General features: G+C 40.5%; 1 protein-coding gene across 2 annotated transcripts in view; it reads left to right on the top strand.

Moving 5' to 3' along the window:
* Nucleotides 1–26053, top strand: part of PLCXD3 (phosphatidylinositol specific phospholipase C X domain containing 3) — a 96586-nt gene that overhangs the window by 21833 nt on the left and 48700 nt on the right. Inside the window, exon 2 of one of the 2 annotated variants that reach the window (XM_040656557.2) lies at nucleotides 25296–25382. The exons of the other annotated variant lie outside the window; for it this stretch is intronic. Within the exon in view, the coding sequence (XP_040512491.1) occupies nucleotides 25296–25382 (87 nt within the window). The remainder of the gene's footprint in view (nucleotides 1–25295; nucleotides 25383–26053) is intronic. 2 annotated transcript variants of the gene reach the window in all.

The raw sequence follows: 26053 nt of genomic DNA, 5'->3' as shown, positions 1-26053 counted from the left end.
TCTTCCCAGGCACAGAGGTAAGACTCACCAGCCTGTAGTTCCCCACGTCTTCCTTTCTCCCTTTCTTAAAAATGGTAGTAATGTTTTGCTTTTTCCAGTCACCGGGGACTTCACCAGACAGCCACAGTTTTTCAAATGTGATGGAGAGCGGCTCAGCAACCACATCAGCCATCTCTTTCAGAACCCTAGGATAGATATTATCTGGCCCCATGGACTTATACACATCCAATGTCATGAGGAGGACTCAGACTTGTTCCACCGTTACAGTGGGACAGAAACCACTCCCTACACACACACCTAGAGCTTCAGGGTTCTAGCATGCATGGGAAGCCTGACCACCCGTGAAGACTGAGGCAAAGCACTCACTGAGTACCTCAGCTTTTTCTATGTCTGAGGAAGCCAGCTCCCCATTATCTTTCACAAGAGGGGGGACACTCTTCTTGGCATGTCTCCTCCTGCCTATGTACCTGTAGAATGCCTTCTTGTTATCTTTCACATCCCTCACCAAGTTCAGCTCCATCTGCACCTTGGCTTTCCTAATCCTATCTCTATAGGTCTCTGTAGGTTGCTCTGGAAGTAATGCCTCCTATTTAGTTCAGTGGAAACTGCAACAGATAAAAAGAGCGCAAAAACATTGTTTGATAGAACACATTCTGAGACTACAAAACACTGTTTTTCAACAGTCATCACCTTTAGCTGTGCATTTTTGCCTATAGGCTGCGCTCTTAAATGGTCTGCACAGTTGAAGTAAATTGCTGAAAAGCACCACCCACTGCCTCACTGTGCGCACTGTTTGGTCTCCACAAAGGGTCATCAAGCATCAGTGAATGTCAGTGGGGGCAGTTTTTGTGCATGGAGGAATTCAGTGACACCCCTTTGTTCCATCTACAATCCTAAATCAGATGCTATTTTGTCAGACTGCCCTTCTGCTGATGTCTGTCACATGGCAGCAGCATCTAACAGAATACTGGTGGGAAGGTTCAGCCTCTACTGCCTTACCCCCAGCATCTGCCTCTGATGTTGTGGACCAATATAATCAAATAGGAGGCATTACTTTCAGAGCGGCTCTTGTATATGTATCATGCAACTGCAGTGAACCTTTTTCCAAGTGATCAGCAAAAAGAAAAGGTAGGGTATAAAACATTTTTAATTTCTTACTGATTTGAGAGGTAGTTATTAAAAATTCCTGAAAGACTCAATACCATCAGATATTGTATGCAGCTGAGCACAGGGCTTTGTAACTAACCTACCTGGAGAAATGCTGTGAAAGCAGTAGCATTGCTCGTGTCAGGACTTCAGGGGTGTTGGCTCACTTTTCTTCCAGGGACATGCTTTAGCAGCCAGGGTTTCTTTCCGAAATTCTCTTAGTTAGCTCTTTGAACCCCAGAGCTAGAAATGGCCTCTCAGGGCAAGTAGGTCCAACCTGTGCCTCTTCCTGCTGTGAACAAAGGACGGGAAGATTAAAGAGAGCCTGGCTTTGCTCTGCACTGTACTGGGACGCAGACCTCACATGTTGAAGTAAGTAGTCTGGAGACGTGCTATTTTGAAGTCGTGTTGAATTTGTGCAGTTAGATGATGAAAGGCTTGCTAGAAAACAGCACAGTGTTGCTTCTGTGAGTTAGAAGCTCGTTATAGCAGCCCTCTAAGTAGGGGTGCTGAGCTACTGCCAGGGAGGCCCTCTGCTTCTTGCACTGGGAATACTTATGCAGAACCAACACAAACATGAACAAGGATTTTAAAAATTAGTTTTCTCTCTTTTAAAGGTATCCACCAGTAGTGCTGTGCAGCACTGTGTTTTTTATCTTTCGCTCTTTTTTTCTTTTTTTGCCCATCTGTTGTCATAGGTTGTATGATGGCCAGGGCACAGAGTGCCCGTGGCTTAGCATCCTCAGTTCTGCACAGGGGTAACCTTAGTGAACTCCTAAATTCTTTAGAAAAGAGCAGGGTAAAAAATCACACTTGGTATGCCCTGGCTTTTTTTGATGGGTGGTTGAGAGCTGGGATGCCAAAAACCAGAAAGCTATCTTGAGCCAAATTTGACTGATCTGAAGTCACGGCAAAACTTTTTCTCCCTTGGAAGATAGATAAATTCTTCCTTTAAAGGCTTATGCACTAGGTTTCACATTATGCTAGAAAACTCAACCAATTTGTATTGGGACACATTAATATATTAATCATTGCATCGACTCCAATTAGATAAATTTGTGTCCCTTTGCTTTTACATATTTATATATTTCTATTTGGTCATTCTTTTACATTTTTGTTTGTAGTGAACTCTAAAATGCTGAATGATCTGGTTTTCAGATTAAATATTGGAACATTCTGTTCACCTGTTTTTCACTTTGCACTGTTGAGCGCATGAGCATCCTGATCATACAGCAAGCAGGTGCTGAAGAAGCCACTGAGCACCAATACGTTCTCTGACATGAACCCATGTGGAAACTCTCTGAGAAGAACATACCTGCTCAGGTACATCACAGTAGTGATTGCTGTGCTGTTAGGCAAAGAAAAAAGTTTATTTATCAAAACAAAGTGTTTGTATTTACTACTAAGTTAAACATTAGTTCTTGTAAATGAAAGTACCCAGGAGGTAGTTAGGTTCAATTACCAGAACTTTGCATAGACATTGCACTGTAATATCTGGACATCTCTGTGATATTAATGGTTTAAATTGTTTCTTTTATCTCAATTCATCGTTCCCCCAATACCTTTATATTATCTAGCTGATTTGTCTGGAAAAAAAAGCCAAAAAAACGAGGAACAGAGAATTGGCAGAAGTGGGCTTTGTGTTTTCGTGCAGGGAGGTTTAATGCCACAGTTCCTTGTGTGTATGTTACGGTTTTATGATTTTTGGTTATCGGTATTCCACATCATAACATCATGCAGTGCACTGAGAGTTAAAGAGTTAATGCTCCAGTTCCGGGCACCTGTCCAGAAGAGAAGAAGAACTCCATACCCCAGGGGCCTTTTTGTTCAGAGAGGAGATACAACCCCTGGCAAGGTCACCTGATGTCCCTCTTTTCCTTCAGCTCTCCTCCCTGCTGCTCGACCTGACTGCGCGTCTCACCTCAGCCGTATGGTGAGGCCTTCAGTTCTCAGACACTCTTTCTCTCATCATATTTGATTTATTAGCTTTAATTCTAATTATATTGTATTATGGTGTGTTACCTTGCATTCTGGTGCCGTATTTAGTAAATTAGTTTTTTTCCCCTCAGATCATTACCGCTGTTTTTAATTATTTTTTCTTTTTCTTTTCTGGAGGTGCAGATTTGCGCAATCCCTCCACCCCACCAGTCACAGAACGGGGCCAAACCAGCCTGTAAACTGCTGACAGTGTGAAATGCTGCAACTTACCATCCTATTATAGGGCAGTTTTAGTAGACCCATCCTTTGATCTTCCTTTTTTAAAATTTTTTTGGGGGGGTAAGATTGCACTTAAGATCAATTACCCTGTCTTGAGGGCATGCTTCCTACAATTAACTCAGTGTTGACGCTTCCTCTTAGGTTGTAAAATACTAGGACTTAGGGCAATGGGGTCAAGTACCATCTCTCTACTTCAGAGCCTTTACAGTAGCTAAAGCTTGCCTTCTCCAGAGCTCTATCTGTGTGTAGACTCTGGCATGGAATCTCCTCCTCGGGAATGTGTCAATACCACCAACTTTGCAAAACTTCTGTGGAATATACATGTTTTGCCTAAACTGTGGGTTATCTGAAGCACAATAACAAAAACAACCCTAAAGCTTCTCTTTATTTCTTTGGCTCTACTGAAAATCTCCTGCACTGCAGGCAAGGTTATTATGACTGTTTTTATTTCTGTCATCTTCTACAGCCTTTTCTTAAGTTCTTGTCTCTTCTGCTATAGATGATCTTGTTTTGCTGCATTGTCTCTTCCTGTCTTTTCACTGTGTTTTGTGTTGTTTTTTTTTTTTTTTTCTTTTTCCATTTTCTGTTTGAGTTGTGATTTTCAGTATTTACTCTCCTTTACCCCCCTTCCTTTGTGGCTCCTGAATATTTGTGTTTGATACAGTGTTTAATAACTGTTAGAAAGGCAGTCATCTTCTGCAAGGAGTCATCATTGCCAAGGGTCAGTATTGGTTGTCGCTGTACAGACAGGTGTTTTATTTCCCTTCTTGGGAAGAAGAAGCATGATGAGAATCTGAATTAAAAGTTAAAAGCAATTCAGAGAATTGCTACAGTGAGATGTGTAATTTGAAGCTGATGTTGTCAGATGAACCACATTACTCAGTGCCACAGTTTGTTTCCAGTTCTGGTGTTGTGGTTTTGAAAGGCTTCAAAAAGAGCAGTTACCAATCCAGGGACAATATTATGAAGAATATGTAGTAGGTCATAAGTCCACAAATGATAAATTGTTCGCAGTTTTCCCATTTGAGATCAAGCTGAAATTGCTGTCATCTGTCATTGAAGGCAGAAGAAAATGGACACAGAGACTCTGTTTGCCAGAATTTGTTAGAACTAAGAAATCTTTGCAAAATGTGGAATAAAAACGTCTAACTAAGCTTTTTGGCAGTGAAATGTACACTGGTTTTGGAACCAGTGTATGAAGAGGGCTTAAGGTAAACTTGTCCTTGTATGTTCTTCAGTTAAATGTCTGTCATTCTCCCCTGCTTTGCTGTAATTGTTCTATAAGACTCCTGGATGCATGCTAAGGACGTTCTCGACTGAATGGAAACTGATAGGGCTTTGAAATATTGATGAATATAAGGTTAATTTTTAATTCTCTGTCAGTCTGAGCTAACTAAAGCTCTATGTGCTTTTGACTCAAATACTTTCTAAGACTATATGACCTGAAGACTGCTCACTTTAATACAAATAGAGCTACAGAACTGTACTGTACCAGAGGTCAAGATGATCAGTTGAACAGAAGAAAATGTGTTTGTGTGCTTCTATTTATGGTTATACCAGTTTGCCAAATTCTGCTCCTCTGTATTCTGACTGTCTTCATGCCATTCAACTTTCAGTGAGCTAATCCAGCCACGAGGTCTTCAAGAATTCATGCTGTAGATTAAATACAAATCATAAAATCATAGAATGGCTTAGATTGGAAGAGACCTCAAAGATCATCTAATTCCAACCCTCAAACAAGTTCATATTGAGCTCATTTGAAGGATATTCTTTATCATAAGTCTTTTTGATACGTATTTATGAATTTCTTACTTGTACTGGTCGCTGCTGTAGCTTCAATCGTGAATGCCTGCTTTTGTGTTTATGGCTTGAAAGGCCTAGGCCAGCTTTGATGCTCTTTATTCTGTGCTCATTCATCTTTTGATTGTCTGCTTCACCTAAATAAAATTTAAATATTCCTATTCATACTTACATATTGTAAGTATTCATACATGTAAGTATTCATACTTACAAATATAGAACAGTTTCACAAATCCTGATTTTCATTAATGAGATGGAATTTATTAAAGTATAGTGGAAAAGAATTTTAGTCCCCATTTGTCGTAGTCAAATATTGCTTTGATTGGAATGGGTTAAATACATCTGATAGTCTCTATGCTGCCAGTGTAGAGGGGCTAATGCTACTGTAAGCAATAGCAGCAAAGAACTGAAGAATTTGAGGAATTATCCTTGCACCCCAGGAAAATGCATTATTCAGTAAGTGCCACTGTGGTATGTGTGTGGCTGAGCCCAAACTCAACATTGTTTGTGGTCATATTGTTTCCTTTTGAGTGAAATGAACTGTGCTTGCGTAAGCAACAGCCATGCAGTAGGTACAGCTCCAACTGGAAACTTCTAATGGCAGGTCGCTGAAATACCTTTTTAGTTGGCAGTTTTCCAAAGGATCTGCACTGTTTGTGCATTTGCCATTTAAACATTGATATGATGCTATCTCTGGTGCTAGGAGTTTAGCTACTCCGCTGCCGGAGAAGATAAACTTGGGCTTTTTGCTTTTGCCTGCTTTTTTTTCCCCCGCAGAACTGGCAAAATGACTGCTGGTATCTGCACAGTAATAAAACTTGTCAGACACAGCCAGCCAGAATTCTTCAGAATTCACATTTAATTTATTCACAGCACAGCATGCAGCAGAGCTGATGGCTGCAAGTTAATGTGCTGCACTTTAATGAGATAACCGTTTGCCTCCCAGGTTCTAAGGCGTATGGTAGTTTTATTTGTCAACCTGGCCAAAGCCAGAGCCATAAGAAATTGCCGTTCTATACTAAAATATTTATTTACTTAGTATGTACCTTTTCCAGGAAAGAAATTAGTGGAGTAGTTAAATAGTTCTTCTTCTATTTTAGCACAGGAATTATTGTATTGTATTGTATTTTGTTTTATTTTATTTTATTTTATTTTATTATTTTATTTTTGGAGCCTGCAGTTTACAGTATGTCTTTGTAAGTGTTCAGGCTCACAAGTATTACCTAGATAAAAATACTCCATTCACAATTTCTCTGCACTTTTGGAATTAAATTTCCACCTATTTCTGACAGCTGATCCCCACATTTCCTTTAGATGTATGCATTTATGGGGAGGAGAGGCAGTGGGAGAAATGCAGGAGCACAGCAATGTCAAATACAAATACAGAAAGATCGGTGTGACGGAGCTGCAAAGTCTCACCTTAAATAGCAGATTATATAGCTCCAGTGAGATTCTGAAAACCAGATGATGCCCATCTAGTCTTCAGTTATAACTCAGTCTTTTAACAGCGACAGTTACTTCTGGTTAACTAGTTAGGGCATCCGTAATGAAAGGATGACCCTTCCTCAGGAAAAACCCTTTCCCCCACTGGACCCCCTGCTGGATGTGCTGCCACAGTCTGCCCTTGTCTTGCTTTGTCTCAGTGGGTTTTGAAACAGGTCTGGCACGCATACTGTGCCTCTTTAAAACCAGCTTCTAGTAGTCTTGCAGTCCATACTGCTGAAATAACTGTGAGTGTCCTCAGAGAGGCTTGCATTGATTTATCTGAAGTCAGTTAAAATCACGTTTTAATTCTTACTCATACTCATGCAGAAACATTGTTTTTGTACACAAAGGAGCGTCAGAGATGGAGGTAACATCTTTCGTATGTGTTAACCTTTAATGTCTAAAACCTGTCAAAGTGAAGGTCAGACTGACCTTTCACTTCAGCCATTATACTCCACCGTTACGTTTTCTGCAAGAACCAAGGCTGTTAGACTTGCCACCTTAACACAGTAGGAGTGCACACACTGAGAAACCAGGTAGTTCTCTGTCAGTTTTGCACACCATTTGCAACACAAGATATTGTCCTCTTTGATAAAGATACATATATAAACCATTATTAGGAAATAACTGTTTGTGGGAGAAATTTTACGATAGGTTTCAACTGACACATACGAGATGTTGGTTATAGTCTCCTCTTGTTTCTTTGCTGTTAACAGAAGGTTGGGAGGAGTGGAAAGGAGAGAGGAGGTTGTGCAGACGAGGGAATGTGCCACTGAACATAACTGGGGTTCGGAACAGGGATGACCAAATTTGTGTCCAGCCCTTTTCCAGTAGTCTTCATAAAAAGACATATAGGTACTATATTTGAGAATACTAAACTGTATTCTACAATAGTGATGTGATGTAGCTTGTAGGAAAGCACCTAGAGCTGACTTTCCTTGTGTTTTTTCAACCAAATAGAAAAAATCTTGGTTTCCAGCACTGAGCAGGTGGAAAGAAACACAAAGACCAAATACAGGCACACTTGCCGTAGCCAGTGCCAAATCCTTTTTAGATACAAGCATCTTTCCTCACTTGTAGGCAGAAAGCTACTTGCTGATGTGTAGCTTTTCCTCAGATGCGCACAGCACATCAAAAGGAAAAATCACGCACATATGCAAGGAGAGGTTTTGCAGAGTGGGTTGTAGGGTGGTTGGTTTTGCCTTCAAAGGAGTGCCTCCCCTATGGCAAGATGGTTCATACAGCTTCTGTATCTTTCTGTTGTTAATGATTGAGCTTTAGATACTGGAGCAGTCTGAGATGAATAGTTATGTACTTGGCAGAGGAAGAGGTAAATCACAGCTGTGAATAGCCCAGTGCAGTTTCCTGTGTCATTAGGAGCTAGCAGCTGAGTTTGTTACCTGTTGATCAGGAGTTAATGAGATTATCTTAATGAAGAAACTTGAGGCTCAGAAAATTATTTAAAAGCTTAAGAGATTTGGGTTTTTAATAGCCTCCTGCAGTGAAAGAAATAAAGTCTTTTTCAGGGTTTTGCTCCAAATTTGTGTCCACAAGTGCCCAACCTGATGTCACTGTTATTTTTCTTGAAGCTTTCACAGGGTTTTCTGGTCAATTTGTTGTTGGTGATGAGTGTTTTCATCATGCTAATGAGACTTCTTATTTTCCTTGTTTTGTCTATTACCAAATTATTTTGGCAGCCTTTTAGAGTTTGATGTATAATGGTTGTTTTTGTTTCAGGAGTGTTTTAGTCTGATTTGAGCACATTTCTTGTTTTGGTTATATCCCGGTGAGTTGAATAGCTGAGTACAAGGGATGATTTTTCAGTTCCGCTGCCATTTTCTACCTAGTAGTATGGTATAGTAGTTAAAAAAATGAGTAATGCTTAAAGATTAAGGGTAGTAGTAGGTCTTCTGAGGATAGTGTGTAAATTTGAGAATTAAGTGGTAATGTGGCTTCATTTTTTTCCTTTTAGGCAGTGTCTGCTTTCAGATACCAAATTCAGTGTCTTTCTATATTGCAGTAATTTCTGTATGGCTGTGATAGTCCAAGAGTATCAAGAACCAGGCATGTAGAAATGGTAATATCTTTTGAGGACCAGTGGCGGTAATTGGGAAAAAAATTGGATAAACTTTCAAGTATAGAAGCCTTTCTCCAAGCTTGAAATGGAAGCAGTGTACTTCAAGCTAAGTACAAAAATACAGCCTGACACTAATCTAATGCTAGTGCCATCTGAGAATAAACACAGCTTGAGTAGCTCAATCTGTGAAACATGAAACTGTCGCTGTCTGGGTATCAAGCAGAGTCTGGCTTGGGTTGTGCTGGGAGTACCCCAAGGGCTCTTTTTCCTCAGTGCTCCAGCAACTGGTTGTCTAAGCACGATCCTTACATAGGAAAGGGGAAAAATAGCAAGAGCTTTGCTGTCATTGTAATTATGCCTTTGTAATTCACAGAGGCAACTAAGGCATGGAGGAATATGAAGGAACAATGTTTTAAAAAATCTGGTTGCTGTGATATTGTGTGTTGGAAGACAGTTGTTAAAACATTACATTTCTGTTCAAAGTTTAGTATGTAATACAGGGAGAAATAATACCAAAATGTGGTCAAGGGAAGCAAGTCTTCAAGATTAGCAAATAACTGGAATTAAGACTGCTTGTGTAGCTTTAGTTTCTTCCCACGTTGTGTGTGAGTTTGCCTGAGTGCAGAGTGTTAGAGGATGATATATTGTTTCTCACTGTAGAATGCCTGTCTCATTGCTTCTGGGGACTGCTCAGGTAGGTACTTGGCTAGGTTCTGTTTGGGTTATGTATGGCTTCATCCCTTACTGCTGAAATATGCAGACAGAATGGTTCATTTTCCCACAGATCTTTCCGCAGAACTCATATGACTGGATCTGATCTTGCTTGTTTGTCTTTCCTTCTCCAGGTATCCTTGCCAGTCACACTGAACACGAAGTGTTCATCCTTGGTTTCAGATTCTCACCATACCTCAGCCCAACCTATGTCCTGGTTGTTGTGGAGGATTGGTTCTTCTTTGTTTCAGTAACAATGGCCCCTTCTCTTGACTGACAGCATTTTCCACTGGCACCATCACCTTTTCTTTTAGACTTTCTTTTGCATTTCTGGAAGGAGAGGAATACTGTTCCAGAATGGGAGTCTCATTCCCATCATTTTCTAAAATTGAGATCTACCACGATACAAAATATGAAGCACTTAGAAAGTAATTGATGAGCTGTGACTTTTTTTTATTTTGTTCATAATTGTCTAAGTGTTTATTTTAGCTCTCCTCTTTTGATTGTTATTTCCTACTTCATGGATACCTTTTTATCCTTAAATGGTTAGATCTTTGCAGAAGTACAGGCTGTCTGTGATGTCTCTGTTATCTAGAGCAATGCAGCCACGCTCAGTGATGAGGATTTTTTTAAGCTATTCCCAATATAGCTGTTGCTGCTATAGTTGTATTTCAGTGAGACAGAAGATAAATGGATGTATGATTGAATATGAAAGAATATGTTAGGCAGGAAAAAAAAAATAAAAAAACAAACCGAAAAAACCCCCACACAACTTCTGGTGCTCAATTTGGAACATTGTGGGCCTGGATTTCCAGACTCTTGCATTCTCAACAGTTGTCATTCTGCCTGCCTCAAGTGCATGCACCTCAGCCTTCAACCTGCTCCTTTCTCTGGACTGCGTGGACTGATGTTTGGAGTTACAGAGCACCTTCAGGGCTGTCTTACGTTCTTGGGTGTGCTCAAAGGTTGGTTTCTAAACAAGAACTTAGAGCAAAGACACCGTAAGTTTCTGGTTCCAGGCAGGATTTGTTTTTGGGTACTGAGCTGTTCAGCTATGAGACTGACTCATTTCTGGGCAATGCATTGCTTGAGAAATGCTGTGCTAAGATCTTGTTACATGTAGTCAAGGAGTACAAAGTGGTTTTTAGGGTCACAGTTTTAGATTTGAGACCTCAAAATTCCACATAGAAGTTTTTAACTAATTGGTACCTAATCAGTACCTTAGTTTTTAACTATTCGGAGATACATATACTGGGATTCATCCTACATAGCTTTAGCTGTCTGAAGTGAGTGTTTGTCTCATCTACAGAGTGGAGGAAAGGACTGTCTGCATAGGTGGATCATCCTCACTTGCATTAACATTGAGGCAAGCATGAGAACCCATCAGAAGTCCCTCTCTCTTCCTCTGTCTCTGCAGGACTTTAGCTGATGAGTTTATATGAGAGGCTACAGTTGGGTGAGGTGTGAGGTTGGGGTGAAAAACATGGACCACCTATGTGGATGTCCATTAGTGTGATGAGATTAACTATCCAAAGAACTGCTGATCCAGCAAATAGCTACTGTTCTTCTGGGGTCAGTTCTGCTGCTAGAATTCTTTAGAGGTCTTGCACAATTTTTAAGGTTTGGTGCTGAAGATTCAAATCCACATTACCAAAACTCTGTAAATCTTCTCTCAATATCACCTAATAGTTGCAGGAGTGAAGTGGTAAAAATGTTTTTCTCCTTTGGCTTGGTTTCAAATAGGGTGACATAATTTTTATCAAATTGCTTCTACTAGTGCTTTAATTCAGCAAACAGATTGATAAGTAAGACTCCTTTTCCAGTCAAAACGTCAGTCAGAACTGCCTGCTCCCCAGACTACCGCACACATTAACATTTTAACATTACTATTGCAATAATTATTCTGAGCATCTTTCTTTTATGACACTCACAAGAAAAAGGATGACTTTTTGCTGAGTTTCTAGACCCTAATTTTCTCCCTAAGTAAGTATGCTCTGCTGACATCTCTTTCCTTTCTGGCTGTGCAGTGTTTCTTCACTGCTAGTACCCAGCTGGGAGCTCCATGTCTTTGTTATTGAGCTGCAACAATAGAGGGCAGGAAGGATCCAAACAGCCTTTGTGCCTGTGAACAGGTGGTTTGAATGTTCAGAGGAGCTGATGAATAGACAAACATATGATCTGACTGCTAGGGAGATGATTTGATAGCAAACAAAAGGTCACATACGAACAAAACTGTTTTACTGGTGGTATGACTGTGTGGACTGCTCTGCTCACTATTCATTTTCCTCCTACAGTGAGGGACAGATTCTGCTTCTATTGCAGCCCTACTTGCTGCACAAGAGAAGAGTGCCTTTTGGATGGCATAGAGCAGGACTTGCCCTTTCACAATCGTGGAACGTACAACAAACAGAGATAGATGTCAGCATGGATTGATTGCTGTCTATCTCATAGAATCATAGAATTGCTCAGGTTGGAATCTTCCTTTTTGAGGACTCTTTTTTTTTTTTGGAATTGTACATGAAAATGTGCCTGGCACCTGCATTCATATTTGCTTTGTCATCCTCAGTGGCTTCATTTACTGTTCAGAGCTCAGTGCCCTTGTGTGTGTCTTTGTGTTTGCTTGACTGGTGAAAGTCAGTCAGTGATAGGAAATCTGGCTTTCAGTAGGCAAATAATTGAACTGCCTTGTTTCTTGAATTCTTCAAAGATGCAAAGGTGCTCACTCTTGGAGGAAGGAGGCAATATTTAATATGGATTTGTATCTAGGTACAGACAGAGGCATACTAGTGAAATAACGCAAAACGAAGAATATATTTTTCCTTGGGGATAAGGTACAAATCTGGCCTTTTTTTTTTTCTTTCTTTCTTTTTTTTTTTTTTTGATGGCTAGGGACCTGGTGTGAGAAACACCCATGCTTGAAGTGCACTGCAGCAAATGAAGAAGCTGTTGTATTTTCTGTATGATCTCACACAGAATAGCTTGCAAATTAAACATATTCTTCCCAGGGTTTTGTACTGGTTTTTCATTTGGCTTTCATTCACCTGCACCTACAGTTTTGCTTTTATTCCTACCTCTTAGAAGAAATTATGATTCACTCAGTAGATCCGTCAAATTATTAAAACCTTGCACTTGATGAGTGGGCTGCATTAAATCTGCCTTGAACAATGCTAGAAATATGGTGCTGAAATCAGTTGTTGATGTTGAAGAACTGTCTAGTAATGAGATCTGAACATTAGCAACACTAACAACTATCTCACTATTACAAAGGGTGGCAATTTTGAATTTCAGTTTAAAGTCCTGTCTCTTCAATTGCAGTGACATTGTATGTTACAGCTAAGCACTGCCAGGCTTAAACAGCGTGCATCTCACTCAAAAACACAACAAAACAAAACAGGGATGTCACTGACTCCCAGCAACAGTCAGACTCTGTCCACAGTTATTTTCAGAGGTTTTTGGGAACAGAAAGGTATGAGTATATGCTCTGAGTTTTTCAAAAGAACTGAAGCAGGTTAGTTGAGATATGTTTAATAAAATATTTGTCACACTAGCAAAGGAATGATTTCTTCCCTTTTTCTTGTACACAATGAAAAGAGATTTTAATACTTTTGGCTATTAGGTTGGAAGTGCCTTTCAAATAGCAGAGAGGAAGAGGGCACTTAATGGGAAGACAGAAATATTTTAAATCTGAACCCATGATACAAAAAGAGCTCTTTTCTGTTGCATTAGTGATTCTATAACATTAAAACAACTGTGTGTTGATAAAGATGCAAATCTGCGTCACAACAAGTGCATCACAAATTTTCTAGACAGTGATTACAATGTGTGAATTAGAGCTAATTAAAGTATGTCACTGACATGATGTACAAAATGGCTAATTGCCAGAAGAGGAGCAGAATTAGGAACTTCCTGCAAATTTTAATTTTTAATGAATATGTTTGGATTTCAAAACACACTCTCTGATGAGATATATTTATTCTTTGTTTATATGTCAGAGCTGTTGTTAGCAACAGAAGATTGCAGAGTAGGTGTTTGTCATAGGTGAGAAATAACTTGCCAGGCAATTATTTTGATACTTCCCTCATCAAATCTTAAACGTTTTCACTGTACAGAAGGTTGAATGTTTTGCAGTTGTGAGCACAACACAATCTACTAGATCCACTTTCTGCGAAGAAACTTCTTTTGTTGTAGGTGGGATCAGCTTGCTGACAAGGTGGGTTGCAATCTCCCAGACTGGAAAGGGGAACTATAGCCTCTGCACAGCGCCATTTGCCTCTGGTGATGAAACGCAGCCTCTGCAGCTGCTGCAGTGGCTCTGTCCAGCTTGTTGTGCTTGTGGTTATTGCTATGCTGCTCCCTGGCTCCTGGTAGGTTTGCAGTGTGCTGGAAGGCATAGGAGCAAGGTGACCCATCTCATGAGTACAAGGAATATCCTTATGTGCTATGGCAAGCAATGGTATTTGTGACATTGTTCAACTGTTGGCTGAATGTCTGTTTGATCTAGGTACTGCCCCAGCTGAACATACACCAGCACCTTGTTCCTATGCAGCACTTGTTATTAGGAGACTTAATGGAAGACAGAGTATTAATATCCCTTGTTTTACAGAAAACAAAACCAAGCGGTGAAGAAATTTTCACCAAAGTGCTGAAATGTGTTTCCCAGATAAATCTGAACACAGACCTTTGTGTCACAGCTGTGCACTGCAAGGACAGGGGGTCCCGGGAACTCTGTCCCCAAGTACTCCCCAGCTTCAGCAGTGTTCTGACTGGAAGGCTGCTTTGTATCTGACAGAGCAATTAGGGATCTGAAAAAGCTTTTTAAGCAGTTAGGTATGCAACTCTAGGTCTTTGCCAATCTTGATCCACTTTTAAGTTATTGCAAGTGACTTGCTGGATTTTTTTTTTATTATTATTATTATTTTTCCCCAGTACAGATACTCCTGAAAGCATTAACAAGGATTTTATTTTTCAGAAGACCTGTTACTCAAAATTCATCACAGTCCTGTGTTAATACTTATTTCTATAATTGGAAAAAAAAAAGGCAGAGATTTAAAAAAAAAAAAAAAAAGACACTGTGATACAGACTCTGCTTTGACAGTCTCATTGAAAAATGACAATAATAGAAGTATGGAACAGCTGCTATTATGTTTGGTTGCAGAGTGGGACTGCAGAACTGAAATGCTGTCTGCCAGCACCAATTTATGAAGTAATAACTTAATAGTTTAAAGCAAAAGCAAAGGGTCTCTTTTCATACAAACCACTCATGTCCTCACAACAGATGGATAAGAAATGGACCATCTGGAGCAAATCCTTGAAGATGTCCAGAAATAAATGTTCAGGATGTCATGAAGCTGGACAGTGAAGGGGATGTATCACAGTTTGCACTTTGATTCTTGTGCTTGAATAACTAGGGCAATCTGTGCCCCACCACAGAGCAGTTTCTACAGAATAAAAGGGTGACACAGAAGTTATTTGGGAATTTAAAGGAAGCATGAAAGAAGTTGTATTGGAATCATCACTATATTGTAAGTGTCAGTTTTACAAACATTGTCAGCTTTACTTTAGGATTATTGTGGATAACAATATTTTGACTTCTAAGCTGAGGAAGTGTTATGTTAGAGCCAAAATGTAGTTGCCAGAGTGTGCTGCTGTCAGTGCCATGTTCCAAGAAAACATTATTTTTTTGGGAACTTTCAATACTAAAAGCATTTGGTGCTCTGATGCTTTCAAATGTCCTTCGAATGTGCTTAGTAACTTGTAAATTTTATTGCATCAAAGTTAACTTCTGAACCAAGGGGATGAAAAGAGCTGAGATGACACAGGAGGCTGAGGATAGTCTCCAATTTCATGTTAGGAAATTAATATGAAGTGTTTTACTTCTGTAGTGTTAGTATGAAACAGCTAAACTAATTATTGTTTTTAAATACTTGAAGATATCCAGTGTAAATTAGATGTATTCAAAGCCTGGACAAAGTGCAGATCATCTGACTGTTCATTTAGTTTATCAATAATTCTGCCTGTGCTTTTTCATTGATTGCTTGATGCTAGATGGTAAACGCTAGCAGCCAGATCTGCAGCAGTCTAAATTGGCAATAATGGGTCATTAGGGCTACATTGATAAATACTAACTAGGAATCTGGTATGGACTGGAAATTTAGGAAATGGAACAGTTATTTTATAACTTGCTTCATTCATTTCTTGCAGTACTCTGTATTGTATAGTGGCTTATTTGATTGCTGTATTGAATCAAGTAGGGAAACTGTTTGCAACAAATAAGGCAAGAGGAGCTGAAATTGAATTGCTGGGCATAGCATGTTTGGCAGGACTCCAGGTTGATTGATTGTGCAGGGCTTTTAAATTGCCTGTTCAGTGATGGTAAAAGAGATGAGTAAAAGGCAGGCATTAACAGTTTGGTTCCTCTGTATTCCATGAGTCTTTACTTGCTGCCATTCTGTTTGCAAAATGAAAGTATTAGGCTCTTTATGTTCCTAGACCAGAGAGGATATGCGCTGATAATGTAGCTGGTAAACTCATTTCAGAGTCCTAGCCAAGACTGCTCCAGCAGTATTTGGCAATACTTACCTGTAATACAGTGTGATTTTTTTAAATTCATTATTATTTGATCTACCGTCTGAAATAGCAACAAATTGAGTCCTGTTTCTGGGATATTTGTTGAGATTGAGACCTGTCTTTAGAGCTCTGGTGTTTGGCTGTGTTTTCTCTTTTGTTCTTCTATGTTCTTATTCCCCAAAAATAAAAAATGGAAGTAGTCAGTGGCACAGACAGGGAGATTTATTCGGCGTTACAGTTAAAAGCAAGGAGATTTTTTGATACCTCATTGTTTTGGTTTCTAACTTTGTTCAAATGCCAGACTGTGAACCTGTGGGGAAAGAAAAGATGGAAAATTATTCTATGCCTCTTTCTTATCCCAAACCTCTGCTGCAGTGTAGGTCCTAAAAGAGAATACGATCCCATCACTGCGTGGCTAGTCTCACAATGCTCCCAGGTCTCAAGTTCTGGTCTGCAGCCATACTTGTATTCTGCTTGGATAAGATTTGTTTAAATCTCCCTATTTGGCTGCAGAAATGTCACCTCTCTGTCTGTACCTCATGTTCAAGGGATAAAAATGTAGATGACGTTGCTTATTCTTCCATTCACTACTGACCACATAAATTTGTTTAGGCTTTTTCTTTGAATTCTGCTTTTCCAGTTGCATGCATCTTTCCACTGTTCTCTTCTGTAAGGCCTCTTTGTCCATTGTCTTCATGTCTAGGCATCATCTGATTGCAACTGGCTGTTCTTTTGAATTCATCTGATGTTCTATAGGTGTCATGATTGCTTTTCTTCACACAGTATATATATACCAGACCTTTTTTCCTTCTGCACATGTTCCTATAAAGGATGGTTTATAGGGACTGTGTGTGATTGAGGTGATCTTCCATGGGAATTCAAACAGTAAAGTGTGGTGCAAGAAGATGGTGAAATGGGTGCAATGGAATGCTGAAATATTGGCTGCTAGGAGATTATGCAAGATCGGAATGATCAACATCTGACAGTCTGTGGTATCTTAGATGGATTTTTTTATGAAAGCTACAACCATCTTGAACTCTCACATGCAAAGTCTTTCAGATTACTTTCCTTATCCCACAGTTGGATGTGAAAGTCTGATAATGATTATGTGGAGACAAGGGAGTCTCCTGGAATGATTTTTTTCCTCTGTAGTGTTTTCACAGGGAGAAATTTTATTAAGCATGGGTTTTAGATACTAAAATGAAGCTGTCCTGTATTTGCAGACCTCTGATATGGGGCTTGAGTGGCAAGTGAAACCGTGGAATGGTCACTTGGTGGACAGTCGATGTTTGCAGATGGCAAAACAAGCCTGCATGCATCCAGTTGCCCATTCTCTTGCACCCTGTTTAGTTACAGGAAAGCAAAGTAGTGACAGGATACTCATTTCTTGTACACATTTAACTAGTGCCTTCATAAAGCTTAGGCTCTAAATGCTTGAACCTGTTTTTCTGAAGTTTTACAGGAAAAAAAAAAAAAAAAAGCTTTAGAAAAGATGATGTCGTGTTTTCCATAAGCATTTCACGCTTGAGGGAAGTATTTCATTATTTTACTCAACAAAACATGAAGTTAAACATTACAGTCCCTTCACTGTAGTTGAGGAGACCTTGTGTGAGACAGACTTACCTTACAGCATTCATTCTCAGGTTATGTCTCATGTAGAGCACCATGGCTAAAGGAGTTTTGTTTGCAGCAGTTTGTCAAATGTGGCAGCGAATAGGAAAATGTCCAGTGTGAAGACCATAGCATCATATAATCACCAAGATTGGTAAAGACCTCAAAGATCATCCAGTCCAACTGTTTATCTATCACTAGCATTTCCCACAAAACCATGTCCCTTACTACAACATCTAAATGTTTCTTGAACATCTCCAGGGATGGTGACCCAACCACCTGCCTGGGCAGCCCATTCCAGCACCAGACAATTTTTCCTAATGTCCAACCTGAATTTCCCCTAGCGCAGCTTGGGACCATTCCCTTCAGTCCTGTTGCTAGTTAAGTGGGATATGTCGGAGAAGAGGCTGATCCCTACCTTGCCACAGTATCCCTTCGGGTAATTGTAAAGAGAGATAAGGTCTCCCATGAGCTGCCTCTTCTCCAGAGTAAATAATCTCTATTCCTTCAGCCACTCCTCCTGAGACTTGTGCTCCAGACCCTCCACCAGCTTCATTGCCCTTTTCTGGACACACTCCACAGCCTTGATGTCTTTCTTGCAGTGAGGGGCCCAAAACTGAACACACTATTCAAGGTGCGGCCTCACAGTGCTGAGTACAGAGAGATGAGTACTTTCCTGCTGGCAACGCTATTTCTGATACAAGCCAGGCTGCCATTGGCCTTCTTGGCCACCTGGGCACACTGCTGGCTCACGATCAGCCATGCATTGACCAGCACCCCCAGATCCATTTCTTCCACACAGTCTTCCAGCCACTCTCTGGAAGACACTTCAGCCTATAAGGTTGCCTGGTGTTGTTGTGGCCAAAGTGCAGGACCTGGGTCTTGGACTTGTTGAACTTCATCCCATTGGCCTCACGCCAACTATCCAGCCTGTACAGATCCCTCTGTAGGGCCACTGTACTCCCAGGCAGATTGATACTTCTTGCCAACTTGGTGTCGTCTGCAGACTTACTGAGGGTACACTAAATGTCCTCAGCCAGGTCATCAGTAAAAATACCAAACAGGACAGGCCCCAGTACTGACCTCTATGGATACCACTCGTGATCACTCACTGTCTGGATTTAAATCCACTCACCATCACTCTAAGCCTGGCCATCCAGCCATTTCTTTACTCAGCAAAGAGTGTACCTGTCCGGGCCATGGGCTGCCACCTTTTCCAGGAGAATACTGTGGGAGACAGTGCCAAAGGCTTTGCTGCACTCCCAAGCAACCGGACTCTGGGCCCCCAGGCCCAGCATGCCAGGGGTTCAGTACCAACCTCACACCATCTGCAGGCTGGGCTTTGATCAGAAGGACTTGGGCCCCCTGAGAGTGGTGCTGGGGACGGGGGCTTCTGTATACTTCACTTTCTGCAAGCCACTGCAGGGCAGGGATTCAATGCTGGGCTGAATCAAACAAAAAATGGTAAGAGAGGGTGCAAAGCAAGGGAAATTGTCAAAATACTGCAACGTACATGCTTCTCTCTTCCTCTCATTCCTTTGCAGTGTTTTGCTTCTTTTTGTTATCTCCTAGTTGCGGTGTGGTTGGTCAGCTAAGTTTATGTGAAAAGCTTTTAAAAGTGATCTTTTTAAAAAGGTTTATGTATGAAAGCCTTTGTCAACTGACTCAGAAGAGGGAACAATGTTTCTCCCACTCACCTTCCTAGCTTTCCTTCAGAAGAATAAGAAGATAACTCCTCAGATTTGTCCCAGCTTTTCAAGCTCGGTGACTGAGAAAATGAAAATGAATCAAGCCTAGATTTCTTGCATGGTAATAGAAAACTCTACCAATAGCATCCTTGGGAAAGCCCATCCTGGAGTGCTGATAGACTGTCTGGCTGTGCAGCCATTAAAGTGCCAGGGGAATCCTTGTTCTCTGCTTCATAGGTGTCATTGCAGCAGAGTTCAGTGTTTGTACATACAACTAAAAATTTTTGCCTTAAAATTCTATGGAGATGCATCTCTAACTGCATCAGATTTTTTGTAGAATCTTTGAACTCCCAGAGAACTTGTTTTAAGGCACTGTTCATCCTCAACTGATGCAAATGCAACCTCAGTTTCAACAACTGCATCCCATTTTTTCTTTTCTTGGCCTTAAAGTGTTGGCCATACGTACTGTGCAAGAGAGTTTTTCCAGCTAAAGAATCACTAGAATTGTTCAGTATTGATACTCAGATTTTGTAGTGAGTGTTTGGTTTAAAGAGGGGGGAGGGGGGGGAAAGCACAATAAAGTGAAAGTAGTAGTGAAGCTAGTCCAATCTGTCAGTGCAGCGATGAGTTAGAAAAGGGCTATACTATGTATCATAGAACTGTAGAGTATATCAAACTGGAAGGGATCCATGAAGTTAATTAAGTAAAACCCCTGGCTCCACACAGGATCACACAAAATCCATACTCTATGTCTGAGGGCATTGTCCAAATGTCCTTTCAACTCCAGCAGCTCAGGGCTGTGCCCACCACCCTAACCTCCAGCCCTCCCCTGGCACAGCTCCATGTCGTTCCCTCAGGCCCTGTCGCTGCCACAGAGAGTAGAGCTCAGCGCTGCCTTCCACTCCCTGTGAGGAGCTGCAGTTGCCATGAGGCTTCCCCTCGATCTGCTCTGCTCTGAGCCCAATAAACTGACGGCTCTCTGCTGCTCCTTACACACCGTGTCCTCCAGACCCTTCGCCATCTATTGTAGCCCTCCTTTAGACTCGCTTTAATAGTTTTACCTCCTTCTCAGTTTGTGGTGCACAACCTAAGCACAACACTCCAGGCGAGGCTGCACAGCACAGAGCAGAAGGGACAATCCCTTCCCTTGCCCAGGGCGGTACTGGGCCTGATGCACCCCAGGGTGCGGTTGGGGTTCATTTGGCTGCCAGGGCACACAGGCATATATGTCAGAGGGAAAATCAACTGGATCAAAGAAGAGGGGAGAGGCAAGAGATGACGGCAATGCAAAAATCAGAATGCTGCATTGTGCTGAAAAGGTGCAATACCTGGCAAGAGAAAGGTTTGTGTAATCAGAAGCAATTATTTCAAGGAAAATTTCTTCTGTAACCAAGAGTATTAAAGGCTGTTTTTCATGAAAAGAAATCATATACAAAAAAGCACAAGAAGCAGAGGTGTCCTGAATTGATGCTTTTTTCAAGTGTGAACATTGCATTACTTGTGGCTGTACATAATAAGTAGTGCTTTATGTTCCTGTGTGTGTGGAGAGGAAGAGATATGAACAGATCAACAGCAGCCTGTTCTCTTTTTATAAGCCTCCTCAGCTGTCTACTGCCCTTGAAGGCTATCTTGTGAATGGTAGCACTAGGGTTATGAACAAGAGTTATGATCGGAAGGGAGCCACTGTGAGGAGATGCCGTTTTACATGCTGAGCAGAGCTGCCTGGGGTCATTGTAGCTTCTTGCCAGTTCCAGAGTTGCTGGCTCACAATGCCTGTGTTGCTTATCGCCTCCAAGAGATATGACTTGGATACTGATGAAACACTCAGCCAGACCGTGCTGGTGCTGGAATAAAATGCACCCCAGACTAGTCCCGGCACATTAATTTTATGCTTAGAATCAGATATACCTTTTGCATTCTGGAACGTCCATCTTCTCATGCTATTCCGTGAATTAAGAGGAAAATAGCTAATATGATAATTCTAAGACTAGTGTTGAACTGTCAGTTGTGATAGAAATCTCAGATGCATCTGAACAAGCACCAGTGAGCTTCCAGAGTGACAAAATGAAAGATATCATAGTAGATGTGTTTGCTCTGCTCTCAAAGAAGCAAAAACTTGAAAGAATCCTCATTTGTGGAACTGTGATGAGAGACAGTAGCTAGGATTCTGCCCCCAGGGATCTCATTTCCAAGTAATTAGATAGGTAATCTGTCTTCAGGTTATAGTTATCCATGAAATAATGTGTGCTATGCTCATTGATTTGATATAAAATACACTATTCAATCTTCATACATGTGGTTAAGTTTATAAGTAAGGCCATAACTGTCCACCTATCATAGCACTTGACCATGGAAACCAAAGAGCTATATCTACTCTACTGTTGAAGGTGTAACCTCTCATCATCCTAGACTATATGTTTTCAGGTGTGTTTGGTCAGTTTAGATTCCTTAAAATAAATAAATAAAACAGTGGTTACTCTCGCTGTGCCAGGAACAAAGTTAGAATATTTGCTTTTTTAGGCTTGAGTTGAAGCTCCTCTTCCATTAATTCTGCCAAGTTTTAGCCCAGTGGGTGAATTGAGCCTTTTTTTTTTATTAAGTAATATGTTCTGTGTCTTCTTTCAAAACATCATGAAGGCATCCTTGCATTTCATTTGAATAAATAAAAATAGCTTCCTTAGTGGCTAATTTTAGGCCAGACTTTAAAAGTTTAAAAAAATTCCTACATCTTTTAAAATATTCAGTGCAGCGCACAAATGTCAAACTGTGTTTATACATTTGGCGTACACATAGGCAATATTACCATCTTCCCCCTCCACCTTTTCTTCTGCATCCAGCTCAGACATTTAAGATAATGTCTGGGGGGGAAAAAAAAAAAAAAAGAGTGGGGAAGCAACACCAACTGATTCTTTCAATCCTCAATATGATCATTTCTTTGTCTATGTGCTTAACACAAAAAATGTTCCCTGTGCTGTTGGAATTCAGGTGTCTACAGGGACTCACCTTGTAGCCTGACTGATGTTTTGCAGTGAATCTGGAGACACCCCTATGGCAGTGAAAATGGAGAGAGGCTGTGAGCAATGCTGCTGCTGAGAGCTTGCCACACATTACGAGGTCCCCACTGAGCTGAATAAACCTCAGAACAAGGCTTTTTGTTCTGTGCTATGGCCTGATCCTGTAGCTTTTTTCAAGCTTCTCCTGATGTTAGTGTTGCATTTGTCTGAGTAAATACCATCTTGTTTAGAACTGATATGTGATGAAGCTATTAATTCACTTAATGCTGGACTTCGAGAACAAAAATCTGGAGCTCTCAGAAAGCCCTTGCTGTTCAAGTGCTGCTCCATCATGCAGTCTTCTCTGTGGGCTGTATGCATGAAGTCCATGCTAAAATGTATCTGGAGGTGGTTTTACTGGGAAGAGGTGGGAGGCTGTTTACACTTAAGTGTCTCGGAAAACATTAAAACACCTCCTCCTACACAAATTATTAAAGGACAGTAAAGAAGTTAGCAAGTGAGAATGGAAACTTGCTCTCAGGAGGGCAACATGCTAATTTTCTGTTTAAGACCAGTTTCCATAGCAGAGGTTGCCTTGTGATATCCGTAGTTGTGACATATGCTCATAGTGTTTGGAGAATTAGAAATAAAATTACAGCTTGCTTTTTTTTTTTTTTTTTTTTTTTTGTTTATATCTTTGCTTTTCAACAGAGCATTGGGAATTTTAAATATTATATTAACAGACATGTGCTCTAAGGAAAAAGGGAATTGATCCTTGATTTTGTGAGAGGGAGCTGTAGAAGACTAAATGTGGGTACTTTCTATGTATGCTACAAATGCTAGTTTGCTTCTCAGTGAGGATGAAGAGCAAGTTCTTCATGATTAGGGAGATTACAGGCAATGTCAACAAAGACTGTCTTTGAAGGCATTTGTAGCTGTGTTCAAAAGCACAAAACAAAACATGGTCTCAGGAGTTTTTCACAGTTGATGAGAGAGTAGTGGAACAAGAGTAATAGTTGCTGAAATCACTTCTTGTGTGTGAACATTTGGTTTTTTGTATAGTGAGAACAGAAACAATTCTGGATCTGAAAGTTGGTCACTTGGAATGGAATGTCAACTTCAGACTGACGGATTACTGGTTTATCTTTCTCCCTATCTAAGTACTACATTCATACAAGTCTTTTTGAGCAATATTCAATGATTTGTAGTGATCTGTCAAAATATTTTTCTGCCTTTCACTTCATTCTCTTTGGATACAGGAGAAGGGCAGTTAGAACAGATGACCTCCAGAAGCCTCTTTCCAACCTCAACTGTTATGTGCTTCTCTGAAGGACAGAGCTCTCTGTTCTGTATTATGTGGATCAAAGATACTTGCTCTGTGCTGGGTTTTAATTGCTTTGTGCTTTACCACATGCTGCTCTAGGCTGTGACCACTGATACAGTAGTTAGTATCTGTTGTGCTGTGGTGCTGTTGTGGTTTAACCTGGCAGGTGGTTAAGCATCAGACAGTACCCGCCCCTTCCCAGTGGGATGGGAAGGCAATCGGGAAAAAGAAGTAGAACTTGTGGGTTGAGATAAAAACTGTTTACTAAGATAGATCAAAGGAAGAGGTAAAAAGGATGATAGTTAGGAAAATTATATGTCTGAATATGTATATGTGTATATATAACTGTGTATGTGTGTATTTGTATGTATATGTATGTGTATGTATATATATATACATGTGAACATGTGTGCGTATGTATCATAGAATGGCATGGGTTGGAAGGGACATTAAGGTTCAAGTTCCAACCCCTCTGTCACAGGTAGGGTTGCCAGCTGCTAGATCAAGCACTAGAGCAAATTGCCCAGGCCCCCATCCAACCTGGCCTTCAGTACATCCAGGGATGGGGCATCCACGACCTCTGGGGGGAACCTGTTTGAGCACCTCACCACTCTCACTAAAAAAATTCCCTGACATCTAATCTAAATTGTGCTTCCCTTAGTTTAAAACTGTTCCCCCTTGTCCTATCACTATCTACCCATGTAAAAAGTTGATTTCCCTCACATTTATAAACTCCCTTTAAATACTGGAAAGCCTCAATGAAGTCTCCCTGCAGCCTTCTCTTTTCCAGGCTGAACAAGCCCTCTCCCCTCAGCCTATCTTTATAGGAGAGGTGCTCCAAATACACATATATGTTTGTGTGTATGCATATATATACATGTATGTATGTATATATACACACATATATACATATTTATATATTGTATATCCTATATGTAGGATAATTTGTATTGTCATTGTGACACACACATACATATGTGTGTGTGTGTGTGCATGTATATATATATAACAAGTGATATATATATATATATATATGCACATATATATATGTGCATATGGTATGGGATATCCCTTTGGCCAGTTCAGCTGTACTGAATCCTTACCCTCCCAGCTCCTTGTTCGCTTCCCAGCTCCCTTGCTGGTGAAACAGTAGGAGAAGCTGAGAAAACTGAAATCTCCTTGGCTTTTTACTGCACCACTCAGCAACAGCTAGAAACATCAGTGTGTTATCAACACTGTTTTTCTCCTAAAACCAAAATATAGCATCATAGCAGTCAGTATGAAGAGAAACAACTCTGTCCCAGCTGAAACTAAGACAGTTTGGAGTATGGTACTCCAGCTGAGTAATGTAGAGAGAAATCTGTAGTGTTAGAAACAACGTCTGGCTCAACAAACCATGACTTCTGAAGAGTTTTCAGACACAAAGTAAATTTGTTCAGACTTTAACCATGTTGAAATATCAGTGCACTAATTACTGTGCACCTGTCTGGCTTCTCAGATTGTTCCTTGACATGTAGCTTGCTTGCAGTAACAGTCCATATGAAGCAGCATGACACAGACTTATGACGTCAAATCCGCAGATGCTTGAGTGAGGTCAGAGTTACGGTTATGTGGAGTTCTTGTGGCTGATCCTTCCCTGGTGGAGGATGAAAAGTGCAATTTTTTATCTCCTGCAGGAGGATGGTGGGTAAAGGAAAGGCTTCCAGTTCCAGAAGGTAGTGAGGCTGGGTGGAAGCAAAAACTTCCTTCACTTTTCTCACCTGGTAAGTCTTCAAAGAAGAAGGGGAAGTCTTCAAAGAAGAAGGGGATCTTGGTTACAAGAGGAGGAAGAGAGGAGTTTGTTGGTGGTGATACAGCTGGCACAGAGGATGTGGGCAGACTGGAATGGATTTCTGATGGAGAAATTGTTATTTTGCTGTATTTGCAACATCATCCAAATTCTTGCAAAGTTAATAGTAATCTAACAAGTTTTACTCTAACAGCTTCATCCTTTGTCCCTCCTGTCACCTTCTTTGCTTATATTTGCAAATACAACCAGAATACATTTTCTCCTTTGTCACTGCATGCCTCTTCTTGCTCCCCGATATTCAAAGACTTCAGTTTACCTGGTGTTGCGTGAAACTCCAATGCAATTTGGAATTTTGTTATTCTGAAAGAAGCTAAAAGAGAATTGAGCTCTTTCCTGCAGACATTTGGGCACGTAATTAAAGGCATTCGAACAGTGGAGTGTGTTTAGGACTGGGCTCTAGACTTGTACTTCATTTGTAATCTCCCACTGAAAATCAAGGTTAATTCATCCCTGTAGTTACACACTGAAATAATTAAAATTCTTACTTCACAGCTTAAAACTGATGATTTGGAAAGATTTAACTGTCTGCATATAAGGTTGTTAGTGCTGTATGACCTGGAAAAACATTTAATTTTAAACAGCGAA

This window comes from Gallus gallus, chromosome Z, assembly GCF_016699485.2.
Source record: "Gallus gallus isolate bGalGal1 chromosome Z, bGalGal1.mat.broiler.GRCg7b, whole genome shotgun sequence".
In the NCBI taxonomy this organism is placed as follows: domain Eukaryota; kingdom Metazoa; phylum Chordata; class Aves; order Galliformes; family Phasianidae; genus Gallus; species Gallus gallus.
The sequence above is the reverse complement of the archived record's forward strand: the minus strand, read 5'-3'. Positions and strand labels throughout refer to the sequence as shown.